General features: G+C 45.9%; 2 protein-coding genes across 5 annotated transcripts in view; both read right to left on the bottom strand.

Moving 5' to 3' along the window:
- Window positions 1-3,458: 3,458 nt before the first annotated feature.
- TLCD5 (TLC domain containing 5) lies at window positions 3,459-11,336 on the bottom strand. 2 transcript variants are annotated; one of them, XM_055305884.1, is made up of 3 exons: window positions 11,156-11,336; window positions 8,905-9,079; window positions 3,459-6,756 (listed from the first exon to the last, which is right to left on the bottom strand). In XM_055305884.1, the coding sequence occupies exon 3, from the start codon at window positions 6,650-6,652 to the stop codon at window positions 6,218-6,220; it is 435 nt and encodes a 144-aa protein (XP_055161859.1). In that variant the 5' UTR covers window positions 6,653-6,756; window positions 8,905-9,079; window positions 11,156-11,336; the 3' UTR covers window positions 3,459-6,217. The 2 variants fall into 2 exon arrangements, with proteins under 2 accessions (XP_055161859.1, XP_055161858.1); XM_055305883.1 differs by having other exon boundaries at window positions 8,905-9,104; window positions 11,156-11,208.
- Window positions 11,337-17,937: 6,601 nt separating this feature from the next.
- The window catches only part of POU2F3 (POU class 2 homeobox 3), a 76,349-nt gene continuing 71,540 nt past the window's right edge, over window positions 17,938-22,746 (bottom strand). For all 3 annotated transcript variants that reach the window (XM_055305879.1, XM_055305881.1, XM_055305880.1), the window contains exons 11-13: window positions 21,692-21,758; window positions 20,448-20,580; window positions 17,938-19,234 (exon numbers count right to left, since the gene is read on the bottom strand). In XM_055305879.1, the coding sequence (XP_055161854.1) occupies window positions 19,195-19,234; window positions 20,448-20,580; window positions 21,692-21,758 (240 nt within the window). In that variant the 3' untranslated portion in view covers window positions 17,938-19,194. The remainder of the gene's footprint in view (window positions 19,235-20,447; window positions 20,581-21,691; window positions 21,759-22,746) is intronic.

Here is a 22,746-nt window from a genome sequence, read left to right as displayed (position 1 = left end):
CGGTAGGCGGCCGTTCCCGCGAGGGGCGGGAGGTTCCCGTCCGGTCCGGCCTCGGGAGCGGCGGCGGCGGCGGCGGCGGCGGCGGCGGCGGCCACTCGGAGCGCGGGGCCGGGTCGCGGGGTCGCGGAGCTCTCGCGGGAGCGCGCGCGGCGGGCGGAGGAGGCCGCGGGGGGGGGCGGAGGGGGGCGCACGACGGCCGCGGGCGCGCGCGCGGGTTCCGGTTCCGGTTCTGTCTTTCCCGGCCCCGGCCGCGTCCAGCGCGAGCAAGCTCTTCCCCTCCCCCGCCGCCGACTTTTTTTTTTTTTTTTTTTTTTTTTTTTTTTTTTGGCCTCCTCCCCTCTGACTTCGGGAAGCCGCCTCACCCGGGATCCCTCCGCGGCGCGCGGGGCCGCCCCGCCGCCCGCCGCCCGCCGCCCTCGTCTCCCCCGCGCCTTGCGCCTTGCGCCTTGCGGAGCGCGCCAGGGCCGCGCGGACGCCTCCGCCGGAAAAGTAGTTCTGCGGGGCGGAGGGAGGCGGGGACCGGCCGGGCGCGGAGGCCCACCCACCACCGCCCCTCGTCGGCCCCGGCCCCCGGGGGAGCTGCGCGCCGGAGTCTGGCTGCCCCCGGAGACGCCGCCGGAGAGCGCTCGCCCCGGCCCCCGGCCCCCGGCCCCCAGGGGGCCCGGACGGGAGGCTCCTCGGGCACTACCCGCCCCCCTTACCCTGCAAACCTTTATTCCTTAATGCACTGTACTTGTCGTGATTCTCTGATAGCTCGTAAAGATCGGTGACGGCTGGAAGCGAAGGACGCTGTCGGGCACCTGGACCTGCAGGGAGAGGGTTTGGCCTCGGATGCTCACCTGGGGCACCTGCTGGCCTCGTCCCAGGTCTGGGGCCGCCGCGCACAAGCGCTGGCTGCCAGGGGAAGTTAGAGGACGGAGGCGTGTAGGGCTTGGGGGGCGGGCGGGGGGGAGTTTGGGAATTGGACCCAGGATTTCTTGGTCTAACATTACTTTGAGGCTGCTTCTACCTTGGCAAAAATGAAGCGTATGATTTGGGGCACCTGCGTGGCTCAGGTCGTGATCCTGGGGGCCCTGGCGGGGAGCCTGCTTCTCCCTCTGCCTAGGTTTCTCTGCCTTTCCCTGTCAATAAATAAATAGATAAATCTTTTTAAGAAATGTATGATTTGCCAGATGGAGAAAGCATGATGCTTTTTCCAAAGCGACTTCACAAGCTTGCGGAGGACAGAGATGGTGCCGCAGCAAATGAAGTGTATTTATCCAGTAGAAAGCGCTGCAGTTGTCTCTGAAGGGTTCTCCTATCTTTTTTTTTCTTTTTTCTTTTTTTTTCCTCCCGGGTACATTTAGATATCCATGTAGTTTTATGATTGCATAATGCCATAGTGTAGCAATTTAAGTACCACATACAGTATAGTTCAGTTCTGCCTGCCAACGTCCACTCTGGCTGTCCCTTTACCTGTTTTCGGGCTTCAGGAGTCAGACCTGTACGGGTGGGTGAGGGTCCTCAGCCTCGCTGTGGCCATCAAGTGGTAAAGCAAATTTAATAAAGAGGGGATGCGGAGAGGAAAACAGTTACCTCTTCATGCTGTTTCTAAAAAGTCAACCCGCAACAGTCCATGAAAAGATCATTATCCCTGAATAGATGCATGAGCTAAGGCTGACGTTAGGTTGGGGTGAAAAAAAAAAAAAGGAAAAGATAAACAGAGGCCAAAGATGACTCTTTATTGCTTGATTTTTTTTTTTTTTTAAGTTCAAGGCACAGCCAGCTAATTTTGTAATGTTTATTTTGGGAAAGAATAGCAGCAGATTAAGGTTCCAAGCCACTTTCCTAAGGATCAGACCAGGATACATTGCCACCTGCTGGTGTACCCTAGCATAATTCTACCCTGAGAACTCATGTAATTAAATTGTGTGGGGGGTTTTTTGCCTATTAACTGGAAAGAGAGCTCCTTCCATCCATATAAAATAACCAAAATGCAGACTTCACCCCCAGACTTACACCTTTCTTAAACATGCTAAATATGTTTTTGCCAAATTCTAATAATTTACAGGGTAGGTATGAAATTATTTGGACCCAATGACTCATCGAATCATGCGTTTAAAAAAAAAATGAATTCTCCTCTTCCCTTCAAGAATGTCTCACTACTTGAGCTTCAGGAATAAAACAAACTGGGAAAGTTTCCTAATTCACCTTCTCTTCCTTGCATACAAAACCTCTTGGCAGGCTGCTTTCAAGATCTTTCCAAACTTAAACAGACCCAAAGTTCTAGCTGTGAGCAAAGGAGGCATTTGCTGTGGGAAAGCTTCAGAAGATGGTAAGCAAAGGATTTAATTAAGCCAGTGGTTATTCATTCCAGAACTATTTTTTTCAATGATGAAAATCTCTATGTTCACCCACAAAGCTCTAATGGTAAAAACATCCCTGAAAGCCTCTTTAGAGCTGTTGGTAGCTCTAGACTGCTCTAAAAGCTCTATCTATGGAGTACCTTGAGAAGAATCATACCAGTCTAGGTAGAACACAGTCCCCATGGTCATTAGTTCCTTCCTTACCTACAAAAAAAATGAGACTGGGGACACAATTCACGGCACATGCTCTTTGAGGTTCCCCCCCTGGAGGGTGGGGGCAGGGTGGTGACTCTAAACCACATCCTCATCCACTCTTTCAACATTTACTGAGGACCTACTGCATGTCTTAACACTGTTCTAGGCATTCTAACCGCAGTTCTGAAGAGAGCGTAGGGCGCTTGTCTTCATGGAACCCATTCAACATCATTTTCAAGGCAATGCCCAGGGGTTCCTGTCAGTTGGTTAAGCATCCAATTCTTGGTTTCAGCTCAGGTCATGATCTCAGGGTTGTGGGATTGAGCCCCATCGTCAGGTTCCATGCTCAGCAGGAAATCTGCTTGGGGTCCTCCTTCTCCCTCTGCCTCTAACACTGCTCAAAATAATCAATCAATCAATCAATCTTCGGGATGCCTGGGTGGCTCTGTGGTTGAGCATCTGCCTTCAGCTCAGGGCATGATCCCGGAGTCCTAGGATTGAGTCCCACATCGGGCTCCCTGTGGGGAGCCTGCTTCTCCCTCTGCCTGTGTCTCTGCCTTTTTCTCTCTCTCTGTGTGTCTCTCATGAATAAATAAAATCTTTAAAAAAATTTTTTTTTTTAAATCTTCAAGGCAGCTGCCCAAATAGGTGGTAAATTAAAGAAATTTAGTTCTTCCTATCTCTTTGGCAAACTTTTTCTGTATGTAGATTGTTGCCCAAAAAAGTAAACAGTATTAGGGATGGTTGATGGTAAGAGCAGATAAGAGGTATTTCACAGATAAGTATTAATTTGGGTCAACACTTCTACAAGCCAAAAGACTTTTATTCCTAATTGCTTGGCAAACCCACAATAAAGATACAAAGGCAGACTCTGGGTTGATAAAAAAATTGTTTATTTTTATAAAATTTAGTACAAATCTCACTGAAATATAAATCTTTCTTGAGCAGTGTTAGGAATTATTACATAGTAATCCAAAGGCGAATGAATAAAATACTTCATTTTGTCCGACCACAGCACATATTAATTAGCCCTTCATTTACCTAAGATTAAAACTCCCATCTTAACTGCTGACTCACCTTCATGTCCCATTTTTCTCTCAGGGAGATTCCTTCATAGTTATTAGGTAAAACATCAGGAAAAGCCAAAATGAACAATTTTTCTTTTCTTATTATTTAGGCTAATCAAAAATCAAAAAGAAACCTACATACATTTCCCTTGAGAGTACCCCTCAAACAGCAAGATCTGCAATCCCTTCACTTCTGAGGAGTAAAAAGAAAAAAAAAATTGGTACCAGATTAAGCCTATTCATTTGTCTGGTATGGAACAGGTTGCACTGTGCCAAAATTCAAGAGCCAGCTTTTTCTTTTTTTAAGCTCCTGCGCCAAGCCACTCTTTTTTACTAGGCTTTTGCTAAAATCAGCATTCCCCAGCATCCAACGTTGACCACAGTTTTGCTGGAAAGAAGCTCACCAGCATTCTGGGGATACTGATCACAGAAGAAAAGAGAACGGAGACGCTACTGTCAGATTATTTCCATGTGCAGCAAAACTCAGTAATCAGCTGACAGTCATTTTAAAAGACCCACTGTTAACATTCCTTGGAAACTGCTTTTCCTAGACCCACGATGACTTTATGCGGTTCCAACGCTACGTCATGCCTGGCCAGTGACATCCATTTTGCACATGGACCACTCATTAGGTATGACCAGGGACCACAGAATGGATAGAGATTTCCTACTGACCCAGGCTTAGGCTTCAGTAGCCCCACACATTTGCTCACTGAGTTGATCGCTCCCCAGTGGTCTAAATAACATAATCCATAATCAAATAAATAAATAAACAGCAAATAAATAAAATAAATAAATAAATAATAGTTCATTTCCCACCCCCCATAGACATCCTACATTAAAGACAACCCTTAATAAAATGCCACAGTGTTGCTGTGAAATACACAGCAGGGTATTTCATTCATTCACAACAGAGTTTAAACTGAGACAAAGGGTACACCAGTGACCTGCTCAAATGATCTGGCAGGTGAGTAGCCAAATTAGTTAAAGGAACCCAGAAAGTCTTGATTCCTAACCTCTCGTTCTAAACTTACATTGTCCCTTTTCCTGGGTGAGATTCGAGGCTATTGCACTAAGAAATATTTTGTTTCCTTCCAAGACCAGCCTTGTCATAATGTTTTATAGACAGTGGCACCTTTTTCAGAGAAAAGAAAAGGTAGTAAAGAGGGCTAAAGGGAATGTATATGATTTTTTTTTTTTTTTAATTAGCCTCATCACCCTGCGGCCAGCACACCTCAGTCTTTGGTTCTGGTTTGCAGTATGTGTAGCAGAGTTGAAACTTGAACTGTCATCTCAAGCACAGTGGAATCCACATGGTAAATCCCTATGGAATTCACTCACAGCCTCTCATGCCTGGGAGATTAATGCACAAAAGCCCTGAGAATTGGCATAGTTTTCCCGGTAGAGCAGAACCCGTACAGCAGGACTCGGTAAATCTGCCTACACCTCATTCATCTCTCATCCAAAGCTCTAGCTCTCTGCTTTTTGCACAGAAAAGAGTTAACAGGGCAGGACTGAACTCCTGTCCTTGGAAAGGCCAACTTGCAAGGTTGGCCAAGGGCAGGCATCTGGGAATGTAGATTTCAGGAGCTCTCCCTCCACGAATTGCTGATAATGGTCACCATGCTTAAATTGTTTGTGCAAACAAAATGGTTCATGATGAACATGTATGTTCCTTCTGGGAGTCAGGAATTTTGCTACATGCCAGGCAATGGCTGCCTACAGCCCCCAATAAAAAACTTGGGCACTGAGCATCTAATGAGCTTCCTCGTTGGACATTTCTCACATATGGCCACAAATTGTTGCTAGAGCAATGAAGCACACCCTGGGTGATCCCAGTGGGAGAGGACTCTGGAAGCTTGGGCCTGGTTTCCCTTGGACTCTTCCCCAGGCACCTTTTCCCTTGGCTGCTCTCTTTGTACACTGTAACTAATCATAGCCAGGAGTTTGACAACATTCTGGGTCATGTGAGTCCCCGTAGCAAAGCACCAAACCTGGGGGTGTGTCTTGAGGACCCTCAACAGTTGGTATAGAGGGGCTCAAGAAGTGACCTACCACCACAGCCAGTTTCACCACCATCTTTCTCACAACTCTTTCCCTTTCTTTAAGCACATCCAGTCCCCTGATCCAAAGCTCAGAATGCCAGATGTGCATCTTCCCCAAAATCCCTCCCTTTACAGTAAAGGGGGTGACTTTACTTAAATTGCTACATGGAAAATAGGAATAAGGGTTTGTTCAAGAAGTCAATTCTCGGAGAAATTCTCAAAGGAATTCTCAGATTCCTTCCTGAGCTATCTAGCCATCAGGCATCCCAGAGACAAAAGGACCCAGGGACACCAGAAGCTAAAAGGAATGCAGCAATTGCTCATCTCACGGCCCTGATTTACTCCAACTACCATCGAGTATTCTCACTTTCTACAACTGGGCCACAGTAGACGTTAGTGTTTTAATACTGGCATGGGCTTCACTCGAAAACTGACCAGGCTGACTGAAGAGTTTAGCCCTTTCTTGAAAGCTAAGTTGGTTGTGAGCATGATTCTTTAATAGCCGTGTCTCCAACCGGTTCCCGTGGCCGACTAAACCCAATGCATCACCTGGAGAAAGGCTTGGCTAGTGCGTCTTGAGATGGCCGTTGTGCTTCAGCTGCCGCTCCTCACTGCACCTGCTTCTCCAGGCATGGTACTTCTTGATGCTTTTCCTCCACGCAAAGCGCCAGATGCTAAACATGAAACACCAAGACACGGCGTACATTGCTACTCCTCCAAACTTCACAAACCACTTGGGCTTGGGTGAGACCATTTCACAGAAAAGGAGGCGAGCTCCTACTCCAATCCTCACTCCAGTAAACAGGGCCACAAAGAGGAAGTCCACTACGTCTCCAGTGAAACTGTGGTAGTGGCCTGTTTCACGGAGAAACCAGCGCATCTGTAGCAAGGGGTTGGTAATCTCACTTCCAAACAGGACTGCATTGACCTCTGTGCCTGACTCACCAAGCACCAGGGCCATGATGATGCCCAGGATGCTCAGTGTGTGGTGAGCCAGCATCAGGGCCCCCTCAGACTGGAAGTAGATGCACCAGCCCAAGTCGAAGATGAAGTAGCCCAAGGTGAGACAGAGAACGTGCACTTGGAGAGGAGTATTGGGCGAGCCTGAAATAAACCAAGACAGAAGCCAACTGAGCCACTGGGAATGGAGCTACCTTGCACAGTGCTCCAACATCTCCCAAGCGTTCCTGAGCCACTGAGAGCAAAAACAAAGGCAGGCCAGTGACTTTGAATGAAAGAGTAAAATCTAAAACCTTGGTCTTGATCAAACCCAGTAATGTCACAGGCCTGGGAAATGCTGTTTTGATGAATCTGATCTCAATGTGTGGCCTGAGCGCCAGCCACAATTTCAGTGTCCTCTCTATGGAGCAGCATAGCATTAAGCTATTTTGTCCTTTCAATTAAAATCCCAGTTTCTCAGAGATTGGGTGGGTGGCTAAGTGGTTGAGCATCTGCCTTTGGTTCAGGTCATGATCCCGGGGTCCTGGGATCAAGTCTCACATCAGGCTCCCCATAGGGAGCCTGCTTCTCCCTCTGCCTATGTCTCTGCTTCTCTCTGTGTGTCTCTCATGAATATATAAATAAAATCTTAATTTTTTTTTTCTTAGCTTAATGGGTTAGATTGTTGGGACACTGGTGACCACACCCTTCTTGAAAGTGGACCCTGGAAAGAAAGAACCCTAGAAATTAGTGTGTTCCCAATCCCAAGAAAATCAAGTATAAGGACATGACATATTCAAGTCTATTTAAAAACTTCATATAAGACATAAAGCTTAATAGCTGCTTTCACATCAGTTTGATAGTTTTAGGAAAACCTCAGAAGTTCCACATAGGATTTTAAGGAAATTAAAAAAAAAAAAAAAAAAGAATCTAAGGAATTATTTTTTTTTATAATTCTTTTTTTTTTTTTTTTTATGATAGTCACACAGAGAGAGAGAGAGAGAGGCAGAGACACAGGCAGAGGGAGAAGCAGGCTCCATGCACCGGGAGCCGGATGTGGGATTCAATCCCGGGTCTCCAGGATCACGCCCTGGGCCAAAGGCAGGCGCCAAACTGCTGTGCCACCCAGGGATCCCGAATCTAAGGAATTAACAAAAAAAATCATATCCTAGGGGAGCCTTTTTTTTTTTAAGATTTTGTTTATTTATTCATAAGAGACACAGAGAGAGGCAGAGAGAGAAGCACACAGAGAGGCAGAGACAGAAGAAGCAGGCTCCATGCAAGGAGCCCGATATGGGACTTGATCCAGGAAGTCCGGGATCACGCCCTGAGCCAAAGGCAGACACTCAACCACTGAGCCACCCAGGTGTCCCTCCTAGGGGACTTCTGGCCTGAATTGTACCCCCTAAATTCTTATGTCAAAGCCCTAACTCCAAAATTCCTCAGAATGTGACTATATTTGGAGAAAAGGCCTTTAAAGAGGTAATTCAGTTAAAATGAGGTTGTTAGGATGGGCTCTAATCCAATACGGCTGCTGTCCTTATAAAATAAGGACATCAGGACACAGACACATTAAAAGGGAAGACCACGTGAGGACATGGCAAGAAAGAAGCCACCGGCAAGCAAAAGAGTGGAGCCTTAGAAGAAACCAAACCAGCCAACAACTTGATCTTGGACTTCTAGCCTGCAGAATTATGAAAACATAAGTTTCTGTTGTTTATGTTCCCTGGCCTGTGCTTTTTGTTATGGTAGCCCCAGCAAACTAATTCAAGGGGATACAACCTTTTTTATTCTAAGGAGGTAATACTTGTACATCTAGCAGCTTAAAAATCAATATAGGTGCCCCAAATAATGAGACATTGGTCAAATAAATGATGATATATCCATACAACACAATATTACATGACGGTTAAGGATAAAAAAAAATCTATATACATAGATGTCCTTTGAATATACAATCAAGTGAAAATTGCAGGTTATCAAAAAGCATATGTAATACAGTCCATTCCTTTCTGTTTGGAGGTAGTGGTGGAAGATGTTAATATTGGCTTTATGTTTTGTATATTTCAGTGGATTATATACAATGTAACAAGCATCTAAAATTTGTTTTAAAAGTAGAGAGTTACAAAAAGCAGAAATAGGGACATATACAATATCAGAGTTAAAAATAAAGAATCCTGACACAAATTGCAATTCATAATTCTTCAATATTCTTCAATATTGTACAAATTCTGTGAAAATGTCCCATCCTTCCAAGACTACCCCCCAAATTATAGATCCCTTAGAGAAAATCATCTAATGTCTCCTACCTACCTGGGTGGGTAAAAGGCCAAGGGCCATCAATGAAGCCAATATAAGCTGAGAGGCCTATGGAGAGGATTCCATGGGTGAATGTTACCAGCCGGCAGCTCCACTCATAGCTTCGGTGCTTATTCAGGCGGCAGAAAGAAATGTAGAGTGAGAGCCAGCCCCCCAAGCTGCACAGCACCTGCGGACACAGAGCTAATGCCATCCTATGTGAAAAGACCAAAACCAGAAAAACAAAGTATGTACCCTAAGAAAACAGCATTGAGTCAATTTGCGTATAATCTTCATTTCTACTCTAGAATAGTCCAAAAACATTGCCTACACTGAAACACTTCTCATTACCTACACAGCCAAGATCTTCTATTAAAGGGTGGCTGTGGTTATGGTTCCATGTTCCTTAGAGATAACTGGTAAGAGCTGTAAACTGAAAACCAGGAACTATATTCTGAGTTGGTAGGCTGCCTGATATAATGTGTTGTTATGATGAGTAAATGTCAATAACAGCCCACCAGTGATCACTGACCTTGGATGATGAACATGAGTAATATAATACATGTATTAGATAATGGGTTCAGGCTTCAAAAATCCCAACAAGAAGCTCTCGTGAAAAAAACAGTACCGCCACCTGTGGTTTCTGCTAGAGGTCATATGACGCAAAGCAGTTTCATGTGGTTTGAAGCTGATACTAAACTCAACTGAAGTTGGATTTGGGTCATGGGTTTATCTATTAAAATCGAAACTTGAGGTAAACCAGAATAGCGAACTAAACTAAGTCTAGGAATTTCAGAAGGAGAAAAAAAAATCCTAGTTCTGTTCAGTTTTGAAATCCAACTCAAAGACTGACCCAGGAGGAAGCAGAAGGATTTAGAAGTATAAGTGGGAAATTTTTGATGAGATATACAATATCCTTAAGGTGGTTCTTCAGTTAAACATAAAACAGGGCAGCGTGGGTGGCTCAGTGGTTTAGTGCCACCTTGGGCCCAGGGCCTGATCCTGGAGACCTGTGATCAAGTCCCATGTCGGGCTCCTTGCATGGAGCCTGTTTCTCCCTCTGCCTGTGCCTCTGTCTCTGTGTCTCTCTCCCTGTGTGTCTCTCATGGATAAGTAAATAAAATATTAAAAAAAAAAAACATAAAACAAAGTCAGAAAGCTACACTTTGAAATTTTTACTGATGACAAATATATCAAGCCAAGAATGATGTAACAGTCAATTTAGCCATACAGGACTAAGATCTTAAAATAACCAGGATGTTATTATGAATACTCGTTAGCTCTTCTATTGAAAGTACAAACAAAAAAGTCAAAAACATTTTAGATATCTGTCTCATCTCAGCAGGAATTTTCTGCATGGCTACCCTTATTGCTTAACCCTATTCTGACAAGTGAAATAGTATCCGTGGACCAACACACTTCAATACACAAACCACTCCCGAGAATGCTATCCAGAGAGAGCTTTATGAAGGTCAAGTTCTGTACAGAGTTCATCTGAAATCAGGATTCTATTCAAGAAAACAGTAGGTGTCCACCAGAGTCCTGAGTTCCAAATTCGTCTGTGCCTCTAACTAGGCCTAAGAGTGTGGGCAAATCACTTTCACCTCTTGAGCCTCCGTTTAAAAAAAAAAAAAAAGGAAAAAGAGAAGAAAAGAGGATTGAAAACTCTAATCCGGCCCAGTTCTGACAAGGAGTTCTGAGATAAATTTTGTAAAACATCTAGGCCAGTTTTCAGAGCAAGGGCCAGAAATACAAAGTACCCAGAGTGAAAAGAACCGTCCTCGCTTATTTCCTTCTAAATGCCAGGGTCACCGGCCAGTAATGCGGATCAGCTCATTTGGATCTGCTGATTAGTATTTTTAGAGTCCTCTTCCCTGAATCCTAATTCCCTAACAGAACAGAGGAAACAGTAGTCTATTTACAAACACTTAAATAAAAGAATAGACGTTTGTAGGGGGCAGATAGGAGTCTGTGACCTTGGGAAAGTCACTCCATCTCTGGATTTCGGGTTGGCTTTTTTTTTTTTTTTTTTTGCTCTCGGTGAAAGGACGGAAGGGTATGGAGGCGGCGGATCGGTCCCGGCCGCTCGGGTCGCAGGGCCGGACTCGGGAGGAGGAGCGCGGGGCGGGGGCCCCCGGACCGAGGCCGTGCACCTGCTCCGCGCGCAGCCCGCGCCCCCGGCCGGAGGGCATCCCCGCGAGCCCCCCCGCAGCCCGCAGCCCGCTCCTCGGCGCCCAGGCCCGGGGGGGGGGGGGGGACGTGTTACCTGGCCGAGCTCCGGGCAGCCTCGGGCGCCTGGGCCCCGGAGCCGAGAGCGCCGATCCCCGGAGCAGGAAGCGGCGGGGACGGGGAGGGATGGAGGAGGGAGGGATGGAGGACGAGGCTCCGGCGGCGGCGGAAGAGGAGCCGGGGGTCTGGGGGCACCTTGCGGCCGGGAGGACGGAGCGCAGAACCCGAGCTGGGCCCGAGGGACGTCCCTGGAGGGAGCCGGAGGGTCCCCTCCCGCGCTCGGGGCTGGGGGGCCGCGGGGGGCCGGAGCGCGCAGGGTCACCTCGTGGTCACGTGAGGCCCGCCCGCCGCTGCCCCTGTCCGCCTGTTTGTTTGCTCCTTTGACTAATCCCCCTCCCCCCCCCAACAATGGGACAGCCCATCCGGTGACCGAGCGCCTGCATCCCTACTGGGCGCCGCCGGGGAGAGGCCAAGACCGAGTCGCCCCCCGCACGCTCTGAGTCTCACTCGTGCAACAAGCGCACAGATCACTAACTTGCCAGCAAAGTGCTTAGGCCTGGGAATTCCAAGTGAATTCCTCTTCCTTACAGCCTTGTCACCAACCTGGCGGTAGGATGGATATAAGGCGTCAAAATAAACCCGGCTTGGGCACTCTGTGTGTCTTGGGGCAAGTTACTTAGCTTTTCTGCGTCTCCGTTTTCTCAAACAGAAACCGGGGATGGTAATAAGAGCTATCTCTTAGAAGGCTAGTGTGAGACTTTGACACGCTTGACCTGTGCAAAGCGCTTGGAACGGTGGCGAGCCCAAGGAAGACATCATATAAATTTTGGGCCTGGAGATCCCTGGGTAGCTTAGCGGTTTAGTGCCTACCTTCAGCCCAGGGTGTGATCATGTAGTCCCAGGATCCAGTCCCACATCAGGCTCCCTGCATGGAGCCTGCTTCTCCTCTACCTGTGTCTCTGCCTCTCTCTCTCTCTCTCTCTGTGAGTGTGTGTGTGTGTGTGTGTGTGTGTGTGTCATGAATAAATAAATAAAATCTTTAAAAAAAAATATTGATCCTTGGGTGATGGTGACACTTGGAGTAAATCTTTTCTCCTCTTTGAGGTCTATTTTAATACCAAAGAAAATAAGTTGGAAGAGATGACCAAACAGATATGGAGGCTTAAATGTGGCAAAGAGGGCATCTGGATTGGTTTATTTGGATGCCAAGGGGCCCCACAGTCTTAAAAAGAGAAGTTGTTAAGTAGAGATGTGAGCATTCACACCATGGCTGGCAAGTATTAATAATATCAGAATAATAATCTAGTTTTGGCATTATTCGTGCCAATCTCTCATGAGTAAGGATCAAACTCTCTCTCTTTTTTAAAGAATTTATTTATTTATTTAGGAGAGACTCAGAGAGGCAGAGACACAGGCAGAAGGAGAAGCAGGCTCCCTGCAGGGAGCCCAATGCGGGACTCTATCCCAGAACCCCAGGATCACAACCTGAGCCAAAGGCAGATGCTCAAACACTGAGCCTCCCAGGGGCCCCATGGATCAAACTGTTTTCATCTTTGTTTTTCTAATACCTGGTAGGCAGGTGCAATAGATGTTTGCTGGCTGGATCGATGGGAAATGAGCCTGGAAAATGTATTAGAAGTATATTGGGATTCCTAAGCCTTGTTGACCTTCTATACCTCGTAGGAAGTGTTTCCCAAATACCACTGTAGGCTGTACCTTGAAAAGTATGATTTAATAGGCTTAGTGTAGGGCCTAGAATATGTATCTTTTAAAACATACCCACAGGTCATTCAGATAGCAGTCACATTTAAGAATCACTGATGTTAGTGGACTTTAAATGATTCTGTTGCCAGCCACCTGCCTTCTGCTCAGGGTGGGATCCCAGGGTCCAGGATCCACTCCCACATCAGGCTCCCCACAGGGAGCCTGCTTCTCCCTCTGCCTGTGTCTCTGCTTCTTTCTACGTGTCTCTCATGAATAAATAAATAAAATCTTTTAAAAAAGAAAGAAAGGAAGGAAGGAAGGAAGGAAGGAAGGAAGGAAGGAAGAAAGAACGAAAGAAAGAAAGAAACACAGAATCTCAGACCCTAACCCCAGACCTACTGAATCAGAACTGCATGTCAATAAGGTTCACAGTGATTTGTACGCACATTTAGGCATTGGTCTCAACCTTGATGGCACAATAAAATTATTTGAGGTGCTTTTAAAAATCGCAGGGCCCAGGCCACAGCCCAAAGTAAGTCAGAATCTGTGTGGGTATGTTTTTTTTTTTAAAGCTCCCCAGGTGTGGCGCCTGAGTGGCTCAGTGGTTGAGCATCTGCCTTTGGCTCAGGGCATGATCCCGGGGTCCTGGGATCAAGTCCCACATTGGGCTCCCCACAGGGAGCTTGCTTCTCCCTCTGCCTGTGTCTCCGCCTCTCTCTCTCTGTGTCTCTCATGAATAAATAAATAAATATTTGAAGAAATAAAAATAAAGCTCCCCGGGTGATTCTAATATGTAACCAAAGTTGAGAATCCCTGCTATGCGCTCAACTGAAGTTATAAGATGAACTAGAGAAGACAACCTGCTTCAAGTGGATTGGAACAGACCAGATAAGAGGTAATGAGAGCCTAAAGAAAGAGAACGGGGAAGGATCCATTTCACTAAACGGATAGGATGCAAATTTCAGCTTTTCCCATGTGCTTATAATTGTTGCAGTATTTTTTTTCTTCTTCTTCTAGTATCTGAATTTAGAATTACCTTCTTGCAGCCACTATTTTCTAGGCAAGAACAGAGTACTAAAAGGCTTCAAGGGTCTAAAGACTGAAGGGATAAGGAAAAGTACTAGCTCTTCCAATGGAGTCTTTATTGGGCCTTTACATCCTCGGATGATCGATATTCCACGTTCAAGCCTGGGATTAAATTTAATGATTTATAGGTCTTTGGCCATAACCCTTGTTCTACCAGACAGGTATTTGTCAACAGTGGCATCACTCAAAGAAGTTCTGGGCTGTAAGGGAGAGCAGAGGAAAGGAAGCTCCCCACTAATTTATTAGAATTATAACGACAATAATTGTGATCATAATCACAATAACAGACAATGCTTATTAATGTGCCAGGCATTGTTCCAAGCGCTTTACATATATTCTCAACTCATTGAATTCTCACAGGTCTATGAGACGGTTGCTATCATTATCTCCATTTTACAGGTGAGAAACCAAGACACAGATCAGTCAAGGAAATTGCTTAAGGTGACATGATTAGTAGGAGGCAGAATTGAGTATGAACCTGGGCAATATGGCTCTAGAGGTCATGCTCTCAACCACCAGGATAAGCTGCCTGCACTTGACTAGAATCCCCTGCAGATGTGTACTGTATTATTCAGTATTCACACCTCCTAACCTCAGTGAAGGGCACTAGAAGTTGTTCAGAGGTTTTAAAAAAAAGAACTTAATTTCCAAAACTCTTATTTACCTATTATATTAGGCACAGTGTTTTTTTAAGATTTTATTTATTTATGAGAGAGAGAGAGAGAGAGAGAGAGAGAGAGAACAAGTGGGGGAGGGGTAGAGGGAGAGGGAGAAGCAGACTCCCTGCTGAGCAGGGAGCTTGCCTCTGGGCTCCAACCCAGGACCCTGTTATCATGACCTGAGTGGAAGTCAGACACTTGACCGACTGAGCCGCCCAGGTGTCCCAGTACTAGGCACAATGTTAATCATGGGGATACAGAGAAAAAGAACTGCAACTATAAGGAGCTCCCCACAGTCTAGAAGGAGAAGCAGAAGAATCAGCAAATGCAGTATATAAGTTATAACAGGTACATGCAGAGTGAACAGAGAGGAGGAGCAGAGCCTAAAACCTGGGGTTTGGAACAGGATTCCTAATTTGAGTCCTGGAACTAAGCTCATTCTCTGAGTCACACCAAAAGTCCTTACTGTCCACAGCCGGGCCCACCAGTCTTGAGTCAACTAAAAATTTAAGTATGAGAATTTGAAAAATAGCAGGAGAAATTCTTCTCTTTTTTTCTTCCTGGACAATGACTAGTTTTTGCCTGGAGGTTCTCTTATGCCTAATTAGCTGCTGAAGAAGCTAACCAAGCTTTGGTTAAAACTTCACTGGAATTTATAGAATCATGCAGATGTGAAAGGTGAGTCAGTGCCCACTTCCGGGTTTGACTCTATTAAATAGTTGTCCCAAGACAATGGATGATGGAAGCTATTGGATGCTGAGCAGTGAGGCTATAATTCTGCATTTCTTTTATGCTGTAAAACCACAGTCAGATATAGACCCAGAAATAGACCCTCATAAATAGAGGAACTGATCTTTGACAAAGGAGCTAAGGCAATACAAAGGAGAAAAAGATGGTGTCTTCAACGTATGGTGCCGAAACAACTGAGCATCCACACACAAACAAATGCATCTAGACACAGACCTTACATCCTTCACAAAAATGAACTTAAAATGGATCAGAGAAAAAAAATGGATCAGAGACCTAAGTGTAAAATGGGAAACTATAAAACTTCAGGGAGATAACACCATGATGGAGAAAACCTAGATGACCCTAGGTATGGTCATGCCTTTTATTATTTTTTTTTTTTTGGTCATGCCTTTTTAGATACAACAACAAAGATACAACCCATGACAGAAATAATGGGTAAGCTGGACTTCATTAAAATTAAAAACCTCTGCTCTGCAGACAGGGATATCTCTTGATATTAACATGCAACAAGAAAAAAAAAACCTGATTTAAAAATGGGCCAAAGACCTGAACAGACACCTCACCAAAGAAGACATACAGATGGCAAATAAGCACATGAAAAGATGCTTCACATATTATGTCATCAGGAAAATGCAAATGAAAACAACTGTACTACTACTACACACCTATTAGAATAACCAAGATCTAGAACACTTGGCAAGACCAGATGCTGGCAAGGATGTGGAGCAATGGGAACTCCACATTGTTTGGTGGGAATGCAAAATGGTACAGCCACGTTCTGTTGGGAGACAGTTTGGAGGTTTCTTGTAAAACTAAATCTACACTTACCATATTATTGAGCAATTATGCTCCTTGGTATTTATTCAAAGGAATTGAAAACTTGTGTCCACATCAAAATCCCACACACAGATGTTCATAGCAGCTTTCGTCATAATTGCCAGAACTTGGAAGCAACCAAGATGTCTTTCGGTAGAGGAATGGATAAACTGTGGTGTATCCAGATAATAGAATATTATTTATTGAGTGCTAAAATGAAATGAGCTATCAAGCCATGAAGGCATGGAGGAATTTTAAATGCACATTACTAGGTGAAAGAAGAAAGAAGCCGATCCGGAAAGGCTATGTACTATGATCCCAACTATAGGACATTCTGGAAAACGCAAAGCTATTAGAGATGGTAAAAAGATCTGTGGTTACAGGGTATGGGAGGGGGGAGAGATGAACAGGTGGAGCAGAGAGGATTAGCACAGTGAAAATACCCTGTACCTTATAATGATGGGTGTATGTCATTATATTTTGGTACAAACCTGTAGCATGTATACCACCAAGAGTGAGCTCTAAGATGAACTGTGAATTTTGTGTGATTATTGTGTGTCAATGTAGGTTCATCCTTGGTTAAAAAAAAAAAAATCACACTTTCTGGTGAGTGATGTTGATGATGGGAGAGGCTATGCATGTGAGGGGGCAGGGGTGTATGGGAAATCTCTGTACCTTCTTCTCAATTTTGTTATAAATCTTAAACTGCTCTAAAAAAATAAGTATTTTTAAAAAGATGAAATGAATGAAAACCAGTATGTGGTTTGTGCCCATCCAGGGACGCCAAAGGGACAAAAAAAAAAAGAAAACCAGCATTGTGGACAGTGCATGCACGGGGAAGTACACATGGGCTCATGGTTGGCAGAGTTGTCCCTTTATATACTTAAATGAGTCCCGAAGGTTCCTCTTGCTGTCTCTTTGCTGTATCCCTCCGCCCCTTCCAACTGAATCTTTTCTTGAGACAGTGACCACTACCAATATGCTTTCTTCTCCAGCTTCATGACATGAAGTTTGAGTCTGAATATAAGGCCCATTTAAACATCAGGAATAGTTAAGTGTTAATTATTTACGTACAGATTTCTCACTTGGATGTTGTTCACAACTAATGTTTCATCCCAATTTCAGTTTTCCCCCATGAGCCATTACAGTTTTGAAGGAACTCCCTTTCCCACAGGTCAGTATTTACCCTAGGAAGGGTAGCTATTTAAATTTCTATTAACCTCAGGAAAACCACCAGGAGAGCTTCCTTGTCCCTCAAACCCCTCAGCAAAAGTCCCAGTGCATTCCGAACCCAAATATATCGGATTATCGGATTGTGCTTTGCTTCCTGTCTACATATCTATTACGTATCTATTGCTTCCCGTTGTGAATACTGAATAATTGACCTTCAGGATACCTGGAATAGGAGCTTTTCAGCCTCTGCCTCTAAAGTCTGAATGACTTGGCCTTAAACATTTACCATCCTCCCACTTACAAAATCCTCCCGCTTACAACCAGTCACCTGCTACTCTGCCCTCAAGGGAGTTCTATCAAAAAGATTAAGAACTCTGAACTCTTCAAAGCCCCGTGTTAATGTATGTCATCTTTAGCATCAGTCTGGGGACTAACAGACTTAATGCACTGATTTGAAATATTTTCCCCATCCCACTTTTTTAAAGTAATCTCTGCGCCCAACGTGAGGCTCAAACTCACAGCCCTGAGATGGAGAGTGTCACACTCCACTGGCTGAACCAGCCAGGTACCTCCCCCCCATCCCATTTCACTATATGCATTCAGATTCCCCCCCTCAACAAAAGACACAGAACAATAATCTAAACCTCTTCTTCTCAATAGTGGAATCATTTATATCATAACTATACAAATTTATTTAGGAACAGAGATTCCTTTGAATCTCAATATTTTCTTGGATATACAATCTTTTTTAAAAAAAAAAAAAAGTTACCATTTCTGGAATGGCTTCATGTTACATCTCTACACACTGGCCCACAAAGAAGGAGACTAGAGAGAAGGTTCCCGAGAAGTCAACCAAGATTCCCAGCCTATGTGGGAACTCTCTTGTGGAAGCTAGCACAGTATTTCACACTTTGGCATTTTTTTCCTTTTTCTTTTTTTTAAAAAGATAAAATATTACAGAGATATCTTCAAAAATTCACACCTGAGTTAAACATTTTGCTGGACAATTCCACATTAAGGAGAGAACATAACTGTAAAAAGAAGAGGGGGCTATATACAGGTATTTTGCCAACATAATTGTTATGGGTTTGTTTTTGGGTCCTTCCTCCTGCGACCAGGAGAAGGGAGAGAGGACCAGAGAAAAACAAGGAAGGAGAGAAGGAATAAGCACTCCTGAACTCTGGGGCAGGTATAGCAGACAGAAGAGCACCTGTGGGCAGAGAGATGCGCCCAGGGGACTGAGGGTGGCTCAGCCTTCTGTAAAAAGGAGGCAATCCTGACTGGATTTGGTTCTAGAAAAGGGGGGCGGGGCTACAGAGAACACGGGGTGCAATGAGGATTCGATCAGAAAAGTTTGCAGAACAGAGAGAGCATCCAGGCTGTGGTCATCAGATTTCAATCCTTTCGCAGATTTTAGAAACCGGTTCAGAGATGGTGGCCGAGTTCGAAGTCAGAACTGTGATCTCTCTCCTGGTGGCTTGGTGCACCAGGCAAACCACTGTCCCCAGAAGCCCGCGGATGAGTTGGAAAATAATGGCAAGGTGTCCTTCTCTGAAAGACTACTGCCACAGTGAAGCCGTCTGAAGTATTTAGAACTAGAGGATTGGAAGACAAAACAGGGAAAGAAGGCGAACATGGTCAACACCTGGGGCGGGGGGCGGGGCGGGAAGGGCATGTGTTTCAAGAGCTCTTGGAGCCTAAGCATGGTTCAATCACAGTTTGGATCTCTGGATGCCCTCACTCCTGAAGAAGCAAGAGTTTGGGTTGATAGTGGGGATTCTCTTCCACTCTCCTGACAGTAATCTGTCCATACAGAGGGCGAAGGCGTGATTCCCTTCCTTCCAGGGGGGCATACGGGGCCAGGTGAATTCGAAGAAACTTTTTGGTCTCAGTGGAGGTAGGTGGGATGATTCCATCGGTACCAAGATCTGGAAGGAAGAAAAAACAAGTCAATCCCAAAGCTGCTAATGGGATGATGGAAGAGGTGAATGGGTAGCAAACTGCCAACAGGTATGGGGTTTTCTTTCTGGGGTGATGTAAACGTTCTGGAATTAGATTATGGTGATTATGGTGATGGTTACGCAAAAATTGTGAATACACTAAAATCCACTGCATCCTACACTTTAGATGGTAACTTTTATGGTATATAAATTCTATCTCAAAACATTTTTTAAAAGATTTTATTTATTTATTGAGGGGGTGGAGAACATGAGCGGGATGAGGGGCAGACTACCCACTGAACAGGAAGACCAATGTGGGGCTCGATCCCAGGACCCTGGGATCATGACCTGAGCTGAAGGCAGACGCTAAACTGACTGATCTGGGTGGACAGAGCCTCGCATCGGTCTTCTTACTCAGCTGGGGGTCTTCTTCCTCCTGTGTCCCTCACTCTGCTCATGCTCTCTCCCTCTCTCTCAAATAATAAATAAAATATTTTAAAAATGTACATTATATTTTTTTCCTCCCTTTATGGCTACAGTGGTTGAGGAGATCCAGTGCAACATGTGGCCATAAGAGCTGGCTGTCTTGCTCAATAGCCTGGGTTTGGACAAGTGGACTCATTTCTCACAAGGTAACTGCCTAACTTTCAAATCTCTGCTTTGTTCTGAATCAGGGAAGACTTTCTCAAAGCCTCTGCTTGAGAATACTCTATAGAGCAGACCCAGGCCCTAGAGGCCGCTTCCCTCATTGCATCGCAGGTAAGAGCTGGAGATAGGGATCGGGCAATACTTCCCTCTCTCATTCCGTCAGCCCCACCGGCAGCTCTGGCTCACATCAGAGCACCCTGAGAGCACCCTGTTCCTGGCATGAAGTGGAGCACTCCTAAGCCCACTGAAGGACCTGGCCCTTTCTAACAGGAGTGTTTGGAAATTTCCACCCTCCTAGTGAGGATGGAAATTTTGGCTTTGTTGACATCAGCTCCTTGCCAGGACTGCTCACTGGCAGAAGCTTCTCTTTAAAGCCCGCTCCCTAGGGATGTGGTCCAGCCTGGCTGTCCACTCTGCACCCCATCCCCACCCCCTGCCACCCCGCTTCCCTTTCCAGCCCTGAGATGAGCTTTCTTTCCGGAGGTATGGACCCAACTTCTTGCATGTCCCCTGACCCTGCTGTAATGTCAGGGCATTCTCTCCTCCACCTTACCCTGAAGAGTTAAAACTGGAGGAGCTCACTGCCGCTTTGGAGTTATTTTGAGATGCAGTGGGGCTGTTGGCGTGGAGTCCTGAGCCAGGAGACGAAGGCCTGCTGTTGTTCCCAGGGGAACAGGATGACGTTACTGAGGACGAAGAGAGGCAAAAACAAGGGGAAAATAATGCTGCTGGGTCCTGGGACCTCCTGACATGGCCCTCAGACATGCCCCCCCCAGAGGACTCTCACCCCTTCCCTACCTCCCACCCACCTGCCCACCTCCTGCCATGTTAGCATCAACACCCGGCCCCAGAGGGGCTCTCATCATAAATGTTCTTCTCAGCGCAGGCCCTGGAGAGCGGCATGGCTGGTTCTGCAGGTCCAGGACTTGCCAAATGCAAAAGGACAGATGCCAAAATCCTCCTACTCCAGGACACACCCTGGGCAGGGCATATGTAGCCCCAGACCAAGAGACAGGAGAGGCAAAAGAACAAGAGGAGAGGCAGAGAGAGAAAAGTGAACAGGGGAGGGAAAGAATCTGAGAGCATAATAAAGATTGCCAGCCTCTTCCATGTTCCCATCTCCACAGAAAAGACACACAGTCTTCTAGAAAGAGCACAGCCATGAGAGAGGAGACCCAAGCCTAGGTCCCTGGCCATTCACTAAGTAATCCTAGCCTGTACTGCTTCCCTGAAACGCATTTTGTCTTCTGCAATATGGCAGATTTGGATTCTTGTCTTTGGGTTTCCCAAACAGTATTCTGTGAATAAGGTGACAGGTCTATCTTAGCATCCAAGCAAGCCAAGATACTTTGGAGAGTGGGAAGCAGTGCCATCGATAATTATGTCAGGGCAACAGGCAGACCCTCGGACTATCCTGGGCACATCCAGACATACGGTCACCCTATGGGTTCTTTGAAAGGCTATCGGTGCTTTTTGAAAAATAAGAGTTCTGTAGGAAATTGGTTTGGAAACCCCCTGCCTTCCATCCAGCTCCTTCACTCCTGCAGGGATATAAAATGCACTCCGGGGCTGAGAAGGGTGGCAACCAAAACAGAAAGCAAACACTTGCTCTAAACTCTGCTTCTTCAGCATTTCTCAAACTTACTTGATGGTGGAACCCTTCTTCTCCTAGCACAGATTTTAATCGCCTTTGAGAGACATTTAAGGAATGCTGACCTAAGCAGTCAGCTTGTGCCTCTACCATCCTGGTATTTATAGAATTCTGGTGTTATTCAGAAACCCCACGGTAAGGCTTACCTGTTCCAGGCATGGTGCTGTGGACAGGAGGGACAGAGAGGGGGCCCAGAGACCCAGAGGGAGAGACCTGAAAGGCAATGGAAGATTGTCAGTGTCTGTGTCTGCTCCCTTCTCCATGATCCTGAGTGCTTCTCTGGGGTGCCGGGCCCAGAGTGCAGGCCGCAGGCCTCAGCGTCCTTGATGACTGCCTAGTCCCGAACCTACATTCCATCCCTCGCTTCTGCAGGAAGGCCTCTGGACCATGTGCGGCATCAGCTCCAGCTCTGCCCTGCTCTGGCGATGGCTGCCCACTGCCACCACCAGGCCCTGCCCTCCCTGTGGCCCCTGGCTTCTTTGGCACTGCCAAGGCAAAGCTGCCCCTGTTCGTCAGTAACCCGTTTTTTTTTTTTTTTTTTTTGGTATTTATTTACTTATTTATTTATTTATTTTTATAAAGATCCTTTTGCTCAGGGCAGCAGAGCCTAGCCCTGACAGTCCTGTTCCCGGCTTCCCAGCCTGATGTATGAGAGGACCCTCGACTCCCCAGAAAACACTGGAGGGGCTGAACTTTGCACTCCAAAGCTTTTCATTTGGCCCTGGAGACCTCACAGCATCGTCAACTCCGAGCTTGGGAAGAGACTCACGAGGATTTAAACACTTTAGGATTCTCCTCCCCCCGCCCCTTAAGATTACTACCCTAGCACAACTTAGAACAAGATGTAATAGAAAGAATGGACCTTGGGGGCCCAACGGATCTGGGGGAGAGAACCTGGCTCCACCATGTGACTTTGAGCAAAGTGACCTAACCCCACTGAGATCTGGTTTTCTCATCCATGATACAGAGGTAATGCCTCCCTTGTATTTCCTTTTAATTAAGATTTAATAAGATAATGTCCATAAAGCTTCCAACTCAATGCCTGCCAAAGAGTGCCAAGGTTGTTAAATGTTAGTTCCCATCCTCCCTGAAGGCAGCCGTCAAGTGTCGCTGGACACTGTTCACCTCTCCATCTGAGCTGGAGTCGGCACACTTTGCCTCCCCTTTGTTCTCTCACATGCCAGACTGGGGAAGCTCCCAT

Source organism: Nyctereutes procyonoides, unplaced genomic scaffold, assembly GCF_905146905.1.
Source record: "Nyctereutes procyonoides isolate TBG_1078 unplaced genomic scaffold, NYPRO_anot_genome, whole genome shotgun sequence".
Lineage (NCBI taxonomy): Eukaryota > Metazoa > Chordata > Mammalia > Carnivora > Canidae > Nyctereutes > Nyctereutes procyonoides.
The sequence above is the reverse complement of the archived record's forward strand: the minus strand, read 5'-3'. Positions and strand labels throughout refer to the sequence as shown.

Coding starts and splice junctions, on each gene's coding strand:
- TLCD5 (XM_055305883.1), bottom strand. CDS start 9,103: ATGGCATTAGCTCTGTGTCCGCAGGTGCTGTGCAGCTTGGGGGGCTGG. Junction 6,757..8,904: donor TTGGCCTTTTACCCACCCAG/GTAGGTAGGAGA, acceptor GGTTTATTTCAG/GCTCGCCCAATACTCCTCTC.